At 39.1% G+C, this 13530-nt stretch overlaps 1 protein-coding gene across 5 annotated transcripts in view; it reads right to left on the bottom strand.

Moving 5' to 3' along the window:
- Window positions 1-13530, bottom strand: part of MACROD2 (mono-ADP ribosylhydrolase 2) — a 1333204-nt gene that overhangs the window by 40840 nt on the left and 1278834 nt on the right. For all 5 annotated transcript variants that reach the window (XM_048842624.2, XM_048842625.2, XM_048842623.2 and 2 more), the window contains 3 exons: window positions 12979-13056; window positions 12175-12249; window positions 11425-11520 (listed from right to left, as the gene is read on the bottom strand). In XM_048842624.2, coding sequence (XP_048698581.2) covers window positions 11425-11520; window positions 12175-12249; window positions 12979-13056 — 249 coding nt within the window. The remainder of the gene's footprint in view (window positions 1-11424; window positions 11521-12174; window positions 12250-12978; window positions 13057-13530) is intronic.

The raw sequence follows: 13530 nt of genomic DNA on the forward strand, positions 1-13530 counted from the left end.
ACCTGAAGCAGAAATACATCTAGAAGGTCTGTTCTCTCAAAATTTTAGGACCAACCCAAAGCAGGCAATACTAGAAATATTGTTTTAAAGACTTTTCTTGGAATATGTCCAGCCCAATGCTGCAGATCCAAGAAGGTCAGATAGTTTTAACAAGCATGGAGAGGTATGACCTTGGAAGACCAAGAAGCAGGATAAACAAAAACCACTGAGGGTACCGGTTTAGTACATCTGGATTCTAAGGGGAAGTTGTTCACTATACCCACTTACCACTGTTTTAGAGTAGAACAGTGGTTCTCCAACTATGGGGCAGGTCGGAGGCCTGGGAATATGTCAAGGGCGTCGCAAGTTATCTACTTTTATTTATGTTTTCCGAAGATCGGGGATAAAAGGCACAGCTGGAGCCCCAATGCCAACAGCCACACCCCCGCCACTTGGGCTTGGGTTCTCCTTCCCCCCTCCCCAATCCCTCACAGGGGAGGCAGCCCAGGCTTGTGCTCTCTTTCCCCTCCCCCCACCAGCCCTTCCCATTCCCTCACCGGGAGGCAGCGAAGCTCCGGCTGTCAGCCCCGGGACAGCAGCAGCAACACAGAAGTAAGGGGGGCAATGGGTGCTAAGTCTGCTGTGAAAAGTAATGACAAATATCACTTTTCACATTGTCACCCTTACTTCTGTTCTGCTGCCTTCAAAGGTGGGTGCCCCGCCAGCAGCCGCTGCTCTCTGTTCTCCCTTCAGAGCTGGGTGCCTGTATATGTACTTTGGGGGGGGGGGGGGCGGGGAGGAGGAGGAGGAGGAGGGCAGGACAAAAACGACTACAGACACAAAGAAAGGGGGCCAGATTAAATAAATTTGAGGACCACTGGTGTAGAAGAATCCCTGAGCCCTCTGGTGGGATTTCTGTAGGCTGTACCTCACCCTAAATAGGCCCCACAAGCCAGACAGTGGCCAGACAATGGGTCTAATTTGGGTTAATTCCCATCAGGGCTTTTGAAGTTCTAACTAGGGTCGACTCCCTTAGCTGATGAAATCAGGTGCAGCTCAACACAGCTGTGCTTAAAACATTCAAAAGAGAAGAGGAAACCATGTGCTGACCAGAATCCAGGCCAAGAAGCTCTGGAGATAGAAACTCTGTCCTGGTTATGCTCTCTCGTTTGGTTTTGGATTGGTGTTCACAGACTACCAAATTGAGCCAAGAAAACATGGGCAGGGACGTTCCTGGTTTGTGTTATTTTGACTGAATAAGAGGCTTGTAAATAAACTGGAAACCCAGAGCTGTGCTTCCTGTGAACTCTTTCCAGTCACTCAGACCGTAACCTTGCCACACTGATCTGTGACCTCACACTTTTGTGATCCAGGTCAGGTGGTATTGAGGAAAGGTCTATTCTCCTTTGCCCTCAGAATCCAAAATGTTTTAACTTGTTTAACATATTTTTTTAATCCATGTGAAAAAGGTGTAAGTGTTCAATTTATTACTCCACTGAGAAAACACTGGACATACAAACATGTCGTCTTAAGAACTGACAGATAAAATAGATATTGAGTGTTTTTTGAGGGGCTCTGCTAAATACCATAAAGATGTATTTGGTCTGTTCATGTCAGCTAGCAAGCCCTGTACCTTGAGCAGGAACATCATTTCTGTGACATATGATTATTAGAGAAACCATACACTTCACACCAATGATTGACCACAACAGGAACATTTTCATACCCTCAAAAGAAAAGGACTGGAGCAAAGACATCAGTGCCCAGCATTTCAGGATAAAGACCCCACTCCATTGAAATAATAATTTAGGTGGTTTTGTGGTTTACCTTTGTGCACTAAGGAAGGCACTGGAAGTCAAAGCATTCAGGGCTGAAAATGATGGATGACTTCTAAGCACATGAGAAGAATACTCAAAAGGTTGTGAAATGTTTGAACATCGAGTTCTGTTTAGAAAGTGTTAGCTATGGAACAATTACAGTGGTGAGCATCCTGCTCAGTATAAAGTAAGGGAGGAGAAAAAAAAAAGCACAATGCAATTCATATTTGTCTAGTGCCTTTCATACAAAAAAGATTCATAGAACATTTGGCAGCTGATTATAGTCTATCCAAAGAAAGTGCAATCTATGCTGGTTGCAACACAATGTGCAGGCTCTGTGGCATCCGTGATTATGGCAGGACAGGAAGAAAGGGGTGGAATGGTCAAGTTTCATCAGAAAGGCTCAGCAAGTTGGTTCTGATAGTTTTAATAGCGGGAAAGATTAGGAAAAAGGTACTTGCAGAGAGAGGAGATGTTGAACACTTCTGATGAATCCACTGACCCCCTGAGGGATTGAGGTGGGAGTGGATCCCACTGCTTCATGCAGTTGCAGCCTGTGTGTGTGTGCGTGCGTGCAGGGAGAATGAGGTGTGTGTGTGTGTGCAATCTTAGGCTTCTTCCCTAGGACTAGGGCACAAGCATACTGATGGTTACCTCACACTCATCTTGAGGTGAGATTTGATGAGAGTCAACCAAGGGCAGGTAAGCTGTTCCAGATGGTGAGGTCTGTATGACTGAATGCTCAACTGTATAAAGAAAAGGTGAGGGGACAGAAAGTCAACTATTGGAAAAGTGTGAGTAACAGGCAGAAAAACAGAAAGAAGTGGCTTAAAAGAAATGAGGAGAAGACACTACCATGGAAGAGCTGAGTGAGGACATGATATTTTCACTGCTTCCCTTGCTTGGGGTTTCTACTGGTTAGAGACCATTTTAATTTCTATTGGGTTGCCACAGGACTGCAGAGAGACTGCAGCAGAGATGTGCTAAAATCAGTGCATTCCCCAGATTAGTTACCCTGCACACATCTCCTCCTCAGCTAGAACTGCTCATTATTTGGATGGTGCTGGCCCTGTCCCCATCGATCTCTGTGCAAGGGAGGTTGTGCCTGCTTTGTGACACCACAACTTGGGGCTGTGCAGAAGCAGGCATAAACTACGGGAGAATCTGGCCCTTGGTCTTTAAAGAGAGGAGCCTGGGACAGAATTGCAGAGGTGGAGGAGGGAACAGAATCACAGATAAGCTTAGTGGGAGAGGAGAGAGCAGGGTCAAAAAAAGGAAGGGATGACTGAGAGGATGTTTTTAGACTGCTCATCCCACAACTGCATTACTCTTATGGAACACTTTCTTGTTCTACACTTGAGACAAAAGAGACCTATCCAGTCTTCCGCTTCCACTGCTTGCTTTCCTCCATCTATTCCCCAGTCTCTGGGTCTTCTAAAGGTGCAGTTATGAAAGCATCCTACAGAATTTATTTAATGAATATTCATTAGCTATGTAGGGTCTTGCACCTTGTGTGGTCATTAATACTTGTGCAAGGTAGATGTAAAATGCTACCACCACTTGCATGGCATATAGAATTCTGATTTAGTAGCACTTTGCCCTCACTTTGCACAGGTTTAAATGATTACACAAGATGTAAGGCAGTGAAGAAGCAGTTATAGATTCCTGTTAATGCCAATTATAGAGACAATTGAGTTGGACCCAAACATGTAAATCCATTCCCTGTCCTGGACTAATTCTATCAACGTGATTCACTAAAAATAACATGAACTCTTACTTTTTGAATGTTAAGAAGCACAAAAATATACACATGTTGGACCAAATTCTTCCCTGATGTGACTTCCCTGATAGATCAAAATGAAATTACACCAGGAATTAATGTGGCGTTTTGGATCTATTTTAATACGCACATGAAGTTCCTGTTATCATTAATAGGAGTTAAACTCACAATTCAGCAGAAAGAATAGATTCCTATATAATGTATTATTTTCACTATGTACTTGGATGCCGTTTGATATGTTTTGAAACAAGTATGTGTTTCAGTTGCAGGAGCTACTGCTGATTCTCCGGAGATTTATGCTAAAACCAAAGACTGGTAATCTTCAACACAATGTGAAATAAGGATTCCATTATCTACCAATTTTTTTACGTTAAAAGGTCATTATCATTGTCTTAAAGCTGTTTAAACCATGTATATCACAAGTACAAAACATCTAACATCATAAAATAATACCATAAACATATGAAAAGTTAAAATGACTTAAAAGTTAAAAGTTCAAATCATCTGCTTTTCAGTGGGATTTCATATAGTTTTATATGCTTATTGGCACTATTACTGTGGTAAATATCTTGAAAAATATCCAATTTCTTATTAGGATTCTCAGAGATTTTCTTTTCTTTGGAAGATCTCTGAACAGTTATTTAATTAGATTTAATGTTGAATGTGTTTCTATTCAGTACTTCTATTCAGTATTTTTCTATTCAAAAATTGGTTATTTGAACAAAACAAAAGCCACATTGCAAAAATTTTCAGAATTAACAATATCTTTTAAGTGGAGAAAAAAATGGCTAATTCATTTTGACAGCATTTCTGTTTTGCTTGCTGGCAATAAAATGAAGAAAACAATCAAACGCTACAAACTTTAAACGCCATCATTGTAAAAAGTATTTGCTTGTCTTCTTTCTTTTTTGTTCCCTACTATCAAAGCAGATGTCATAAAATGACTGTGGCAAAATGTTTAAGCTGCAAGATTCCCTAATGGTTTCTATTTTTATTAACACATTGAAAGATGGAATCCTCCCAGTGAAAGAAATGAAAAATAATTAAAATTTAAAACAGAGCTTGCACCACCTGTTCTTTACAGATACTCATTCTAGCCTGATATAGGGAGAACAATGAAAAGAAACAGAACTTCTTTCAGTTATTGAGAATATCATCACATTATTTTCTCCTAGAGGGTTGTAACTGGTGTCCAAACCAGGTCACAGGCACAGTAATAACCGGACCATGCTGCTAATGTACAACATAGCTGATGATTCCTGTAGATTAGCTATGACTTTGGAATCTTGTAGTTGTTAGTAGTCTATTCCACTGTGATGACAGAGTACTTCACGGTCATTGATTCATATATTGATACTACTATATTTTTTGTGATACAGAGCAGCTACCGTCTTTGTAAAGCCTCACATACCACTATCTGTGTTTAGGTTCTTCAGCAAAGCCATAGACTACGTAGCAGAATTACTAGGGGACAAGGGGAGCTACTGCTGACTTTCCTTTTTTAGCTCCTACAGAGTTCAGAATAGAGCCCTGTAACCTGCAGAACTAACAGACTTTGTAAAGCAACTCATGAATACATCACCCTCAGCCATTCAAGGATTCTATACAAACCTACTAGAATGCCATTTCTCCTAATCTCATAAAAATAGAGTTACCGTACGGTCTTTGTCAGCAATGACAATAAAGGGGAAAATGAAACAACTCTACTTTTCGACCCCAGCTATGGTTCTTCCAACAGAGATGAGAGATATTCACTGAAGGTAAAGATTGCATTGCCATTGACCATAGTGGACCTATTCATTGGATATTGAAATTCCACTTTGAAAGTTCTTTAACTGGCTCATATCACAAACACAAAATTCACTTTAAACTTTTTTAAAAAGTTGTCTAGAAAAATAACAGCACAGAAAATGATTCATGTTGTAAACTTGCCAGTATTCTCAGGGGGTACACTCTGCATGGATTTCTACTGAGACCTTTGTTTTCATCACACCCCAGCTACTTCCAGCATGTCTGCTCTTCTGATAGTCCACTTCTTCATATGGCTTGGAATCAGACTGTTGCAAAATATGCGGTACAAGATTAAATCCACAATTCACCTGTTTTTGACTTCACAGAATTTCTCCCCGCATGCAAAATGTTCAAAGCTGGGGATAATTCTTTTGTGTATTTTCTGGGTAGCGGCAGAATTCTGTGCTGCATTTCAAATTTAGGGCTAGATTGTGTTTATACAATCAGACCTGTTTAAGAGCCAATGTGTAGCTGTGCTGCCCTGGGAACACTCTACCCTCAGCCACAATTCCTTAGCCGCTTCCTCCTTGTTCCTGAGGGTATTATCTATTACTGCTTTGTATCCGCAGAAGATTGTCAGATCCACATCATCTTGGATTACAAAGGATTAAAAACATATGAGGTCTTTAAACCCTCATGCATCAGGACATAAGTGATGGGGCTTAGGAATAAACTTCTCCCATGGAAAGCCTAAGGCATTTCATTTTAGGGCTTCTTGCACTTCATCTGAAGTAGCTGGCATGGGCCGCTGTCAAAGAATAGACAGACCAAAGGCCTGATTCAGTACAGCAATCCCTTTGTTCCTAGTGTAACCCACGCCTGCTTGGTATGGCACTCTGTTCCCTTCTAGTGGCACCTAGCTAGAGATTGATGAGTCTGCTACAACCTTAGCTAAGAGAGATGTGGCTTTTAGCTCATGCAGTTGAGACTCATATATTAAGCTTCAAAAGTCCCAGGTTTGATCCTGCCCACTGATGACTGGGGTCTGTTGACGTTACACTAGGACAACTCAATAAACGCATATGGAGTTTCTAATTTAAGATATTTTAGATACATGAAATTCCAAAATAGATTAGATTTTTCCAAAAAAACAAAGAACTTCTCATTTTTAAAATCTCACCTCTCCACACGTCTTGTCCATTTCAGCTCTTTAGAGAAGGTGTTGGAGATGAGAAGAAATTGGGTTTACAAAAAAAAGCTAGTTACAACTACTGTGGCTCCATACTAAAGATGTCAGTTTTGTTTCAAATCTTTCTGAGATTTATTTTGTTTCTTTATCATAGCAAACAATGACATAGCAAAGAATTTATGACTTCTGTCAATATCTTCAAATGTATGCGAAAATCCTTGAAGCAAGTATATATTAGAAAAATTGAGACATCTTCCTCACCAGATTTCAAGGATATATAATTTTCTCAAAGTTTATACTGCAAAGGCACCTATTCATTTCTAAAGAATTTATGGATGAAAGACCTGGAATTCAGCTGTTCAAATGAAGAATGGATCAAATGATGGATAAGCAGTTACTTGCCTACTCACTGGTAGATATATTGGCAGCTCTGGATCAAAATTATAGGTAGGACACTGTAATATGTCTTAGCCTCTATGTGGATTCATTACAGCACTTTAAAAAGTACCCTTCAGTGGTGGGTTGTGTCTAACTATTCAGTGCAGTTCTGCTTCTGCTCTTTTGCAGACCGCTACAAGAAAGTAAACATTTGTACTATCTAGTGTAGGCAGTGAGCAGCTACCCAAATTGGATCCTTCATTTATAAGAATTATTCCATTAAATTAGCAGCTGTGCGTTGTGAAGACAAGAGAGTGGAAGGCACAGTTATTTTACTCTGAATTTACTTTCTCACTTTTCTGAGTGGGGCAGCATTCCAGGTGTCACAGTAATAGGACCTCTACTGAGGATATTCACCTCAAACTGAGGAGGTGATGTTGGGAAAATGGCACTGGTTTCCAGACTAGAATGAAGAGACAGAAATCTCCTACAGAACTGCTCTGACAAAAGAGATTACAAACATGTTTTTGAGCTATCCAAAACTCCGATAATTGTAGGATAATATCATGGGGTGGCAATAAGAAAACAGACAATATTCTATCCAACATACAGAAAAGGGGCAAATAATGGATACTTCTGTTCACATAATACTGTCCTCCAAGGGGTAGAGCAGGCTATAAGGTTGACAGATGAGAGAAATCATCAGATCCAATATCTTTATATAAGGAGAGACTGAGTATGTAAGTGGAGAGAGTAGGCTCAGAGCTAGGAAACAGCTATATATACACCCAAGTAATATGACTTTCATTTTCATTTGTTATAAATTATTAGCCCTGTTAAAAATAACACCAAAAAAACTGAGCTGATTCAAAATGCCACTAAAGCCTGCATGTCCATCCATTACAAAAGGATGGCAAGATTTCCAAGCGTATATATAAGAATTGCCAAATTGAAGATTAAAAGCATTTGTATGGCATTTCCCGTATGTCCTATTTGGTCAGTGATCATAAAAGGATTTGAGATTGTTCCCTAATCTTCTGAGAAATGCAGGTTTTCATAATTGTTTTGTAGACTAGTATTGAGTGGATTCTAATACCTGAAGAAAGTTACTCTAGACTGCATCTTGCTTTGTCTCTCTTTTTCTTTCTTTGCTTCCAAGTAATATATTAACTTTTAGTTAAAGTATGAAAAAAGATACCTCTATAATATTAACCCTGATTTTATCAGTGTTTCAGAAAAAAATATTTTTGTAGAACTCACACCAAGTGTTTTTCATTGTAAAATACATTGAGAGAAACCAAGCTTGCACTACAAAATATAAATGGCCTAGGTTTAACAGGAAAAATATTAACCTCAACCAAAAAAATCTATCTTAATATATGGGATGGAAATGGAAGAGCTCATTTTTATATAGTATCAGAAATGTACCCAAAGAAAAAATGTGTGTGTTTGGATGCATCACTGCATAAGCCTGGGTTAACCCCATGGGCACAAGGAAGTGCAGGCTGCTGGCTCAATACATCCCAGGGAAAGGCAAATGGCATTTCAACCTGCCCTCCCCTTAGCATTCTGGCACAGGATGGCAGCACTAGGTTCTATCAAGGGTTCCATAACAGACCTGTCAGCAGAGATTGCTGAAGGCACGCACTGATTCAATGCTGCTTCACCCAGCCGTCCTGTACATGCCCTCTCTCTGGCCTTATTTACACTGCGGGGGTAAGTCGACCTAAGTTCTGCAACACCAACTGGAGTTGATGTAGCTTAGGTCGATTTACTGCGCTGGGTTGATGGGAGACACTCTCCTGTCGACTTACCTTATGCTTCTCGTTCTGGTGGAGTACTGGAGTCGATGGGAGAGCAATCTGCGGTCGATTTAGCAGGTCTTCAATAGACCTGCTAAATCAACCCCCGGTGCATCGATGGCTGCAGCATCGATCCCCGGTAAGTGTAGACAGGTGTAGACACGCCCTCTGACTAGTAGCCACCATGTTTCAGGTTGTGGTGGCTATCAGTGGAGGAGAGGTTGAATATGCAGACACCCTTCCACCAGGGTCTGCACTGGCAAGGGGGATCTGACCCCTGTTATCCATTTAGCTGGTCCCATACCTCCACTGATGGATGTGGAATGGTCACAGACAACTCCCATGAATCCAATCACTCCTCTTATGATGACATGGTACATATCCGTCCAAGATGAGCCTAATATCTCAGCCTAGTCCTAAAACGGAACTGATGTCAAGCAGACAAGGATGGCATTCTGCACTGCTTTACATTGGAATACACATGAAGTTTTACCACAGATCAAAAGCACACTTTTCATATCAAAACAAAGTAGTATGACTGGATTTTATTTCATTGGAATTACACTCCAGTATTATCTTCTTTTTCAGCGTTGCTAGTCAAAAATATGTTATTTTGTTCTACTTCCAATGTCCTGCAGGTGCTGCTGAAAACATTTAACTGAATTAGTTTGAGGCAGCTCTTTGCTTCGATGAGACACTGTTATATATAAAATCTCTTATTTATGCCAGGCGAACTCTTGCCATTAGAAGTCTCTCTGGGACATACTCATTGTACTATTTTATCTGCATCAACTGCTGTTCAATTCCCCACCCCCCTTTCCTTTCAAGATCCATCTTACAAGCTGACTAACTTTGAAACCTAATGTTGCGGCATCTGTGTACATCAAACCTGAAAGCAGCTTACAACATGTGTTGTGAAAATTATCTACACATTTTTATACACATTAGTATGAAATAAAACAAGGGGAAAGCCTTATTTTCCTTCCCTTGTCTGGATTTTTAAAAAGCATTGATTTATTTCCCCAGCCTGAGGTAGTTTAAAGGAGGATGCATTTCAAAACAAACTATAAGAAACATTTATAGGTTTATCCAAGTGCAGTTTATCCATGTGTAGAATCAACACAGTACTTCCTCCTGTTATGGGTCCAATCCAAAATCCACTGAAGTCAATGGGTGTCTTTCCATGAACATCAATGAACTTTCGATATGTAAGTACCATTAATACACCTAAATCACAATGCTCTGAAATGTTCAGAAAGACCCTTTAACTTAGTTGATCCCAGAAGCTTTTAAATAAGGGACAGGAAAAGTGCCAAGAACACCTCTTTTCTGACATTACCTTCTTTAATGCGGCATATTTTCATACTAGGTAGAACAGATGGTGAAATCTAATCTATCCACTGAGAGCTAAATGACAGTCACTCGCTGTAGGGGACAGTAAAGTATTAAAGAGAAGGAAATGTACAAATATGAAAGTACACTTTGTGCAAAAGTTGCTTTTGATGAGGCATAAAATAAAATGTAAATAATTTCTATGAGAAGGAAACTAACATAATGGTTCTGGTATTTGCAATTAGAATGAGTCCATATTATAAAACCTGGATTTGCATTGAAGGAGAGGAGTACTATTTACCTGGATTTGAAGTATTATATTGATTACATTATCACTGTCAGTAATAAAACACAACACAGATACCGTTAGCATTACTTGTTGTAAAGAGGTGTGTGATTAGTATCAAGTTGGATTTGCATTAAAAAAAAGAGAGAGAGAGAAGATGCTGTTAAGCAAAGAGGAGTGTAACCTGGGTTTGCAATGAAGAAAAGTGTCAATACCACTAACGTGAGTTTGCAACTAAGTCAGTATCAATGTGGTTGGCAAAAGGAGTTCATCATTAGGAAGATCTAGTTAGTATTGACCTGGATTTCCAGAAAAGATCATGTTTGGGTTTTAATATGAAGCTGTAATTGACCTATATGTTCTACCAAGGAAGGTCATATAATTGCATTTGCTTTACAATTAGAGAATTATTTCCATAATATATTGCTTTTTTTATGTGAGCATGACTTTTATAAATGATTGGCTGGATGTAGGGCTCCCACAAGAATTCCTAAAACTCTGAAAATTGAACTTCTGTGTTTCTTAACAATAGAATAAATAGTGATTTAAATACTGTACTCTCGGACAAGATTACTGCTTCAGCAGGACTCTATGTGTGTGTGTTCCAAATATTGGTTTCTTTACTAGAATTACTAGCTTCAGTTCATTAATTGTTAAATCTCTATTTATAACCTCATAAATCGTTTAAATATCCAGTTATTGCAACTACACTCAGTATTGTACTTTCACTGACTTTAAGAGAAAGGATACTTAAATATAGATAAATTGCTTCTTTAATCAGCAGTTTTTGAAGGTAAATGTAAAAAACCCACAATAAACAGCTTGTGTGTTTATTTCAAAGCTATTTTGAAACTTGAGTATATCACTTTCCTGCCCCTTATGTTTTCTTGTGTGGCTTCCAACCAAATACATAACAACATTTTAACGCCACCTGGAAAAAAAGACTTAAAATATCATCTTCATTTGCTACGTCTTTCATTTAAGAAAATTGTTGCCGTAGTTAAATTTGTTGTAGTAAAACAAAAAATAGCTGTGCTTACCAACACAAACACAGCTTTCAAGAGAACTTGGATTTCATGCAGCAGCCTACTTGAACTCTCTGCCTACCTCTAATGTATAGAAAGTCTTACCTGTCTCTTCTTCTTTGCTTTCTTCTTTGTTTTCATCTACTATAGGAGTCATTGGCTTCTCGACCTTGATTGCATCCTCTTTATTTGACAAGGGCTCTGAATAGGATGTGATGGGAAACAGAAGTGAGACAGTTTGTTGTTCAGAACTCATGTTGAATAAAATGATGAATATATGCTACAGGTTCATCCTTGAAAACATCAGCATAGAACCAGATTGTAGAATCCTTCTCACACTGCTGAGTATTCATGTAAGCAGTGCCAGTGAGGCTGAGGGACAGTTCCAGTGAACATGGGTTCAATCCTGCAAGGGACACTCTGGCCCCACTCCAGTAAAGCACACGCTTCACTTTAAGCTTAACTAGTCCCGCTGAAGTCACATGCTTATAGGTAGGCATGTGCTTAAATATTTTGCTGGACTAGTACCAGAGAGTTCATCACCTGGCATGATAGGGACCTAAGTGCTCACTGTCATGAGTAGGGGTTGCACAATCTAGCCCTTAACTTTTTACTTTTACAATGGATGCCATTAAAAAGTCAGCATTTACCACTGAGAGTTACTGGAGATACCATCGTTATTTCCTATTCGGAGCCAAATTTGGATCTGGCATAAGGAAGGGCAATTCAATGAATGTGGCCTTCTAGGTATAGAGACATAACTGTGGTACCTCAAATGCCATAGCACAGCTTCTGTTGATAATTAGTCATGAGTCACTGTTATCTTACTCATTGTTTATACAGCATTTCTCATACCTTCTGTTTCCATGCAGGAGCTCTGGGAATCTGTCTGAGTTTTCATTTCATCAATTGTGGAAACATCCTGTTGTCCTGTTAACATCAAAGATTGGAAATAACATCAGTGGGATACTTATGTGCATACAGAAGAGAGAACACTAAAACTGGGTACAAAACCAATATACAGCATATTTCTCTGAAGCCAGTTTGCTTGCTTGCTTTCTAATTAGAAATTATAACATTGGGGTCACTTTATAAAAGTTAAAAACAAATAGCTCAAATATGTATGAAAGTCCTCCCCAGTATTAGTATTTAGTATGAAGTAGTAGTCAAAACAGACCACACTTAATGGAAACTCTGGACTATAGTGTTCTATTTTTTGCGAGCATACTGATTTTGATGCATCAACCATGATGAATTGTCTATCACTGGGAGCTCTGAAGCCTTCTCTGATAAATATTTTTGGCTGTCACCAGAGTATGGATTAGCAGCTGCTTCAAACCACCTGTACTTGACACTCAAGTTACATAAAGCAATGAAACCAATATAGCAGGCTTCTGGTAACAAAAATATAATGCTCTGGGGCGACCCAGAATCAACATGGCTAAAATAAGATATCTGGAAGCCTGTTCCTTTTCCAGTAACACTAGAGATGACAGTATCAAGACTGATTGGCATATAACATCTACTAGTTATATAGTAGACATTTTCCTGAGGCAACAAAGGTCACAGGTGAAAAAGTTGAAGGCTATATCTGAAACAATTTAGGTTCCCAACTGATTCACTATTTGCATCTTAAAGAATTTCAACAGGTAACCTTACCTTCATCTTGATCTTCTTCACACATTGCATGATGTGCTGGGTCATTCTCTTGTGTGGCTTCGGACTCTTTTGAGGAATCTGATAAAAACAACAAACAAAATAATCTTGTAGTTGTTTTCTGGTGGCAACATCTGAAAACTACTTAGGACACCTGAATCCAGCACTTGAAAATACTAGATTCATATTTGGTATTAAATTACTCTGATGGCATTTCTTTTTGTTTCAACATAATATTAAATATAATTAAAAAAAGCATAGCACAGGTATAAATTGCTCAAATTAATTTCAGAAACTGTACAGTTATTGTTGTGTTGTCTTCATTACTGACTTCTAACAAGGAGCTAAGTGTAAAGAAAATATAAGAAAATCAGCATGGAATCACAAAATTAATTTCTAACAAGCTAAATAATACAAAGATATGGCCAACAACAGGAAAAATAACCCATCTACTTGATTAATTATATTATCCATTTCTTGGAAATAGCAGTAGTGTAACACTGACAGACCCTGGTCTTCAGCAGGCAGGGATCTCTGGAGTTTCGTACGAGAGCC

Source organism: Caretta caretta, chromosome 3 (genome assembly GCF_965140235.1).
Source record: "Caretta caretta isolate rCarCar2 chromosome 3, rCarCar1.hap1, whole genome shotgun sequence".
Taxonomy (NCBI): domain Eukaryota; kingdom Metazoa; phylum Chordata; order Testudines; family Cheloniidae; genus Caretta; species Caretta caretta.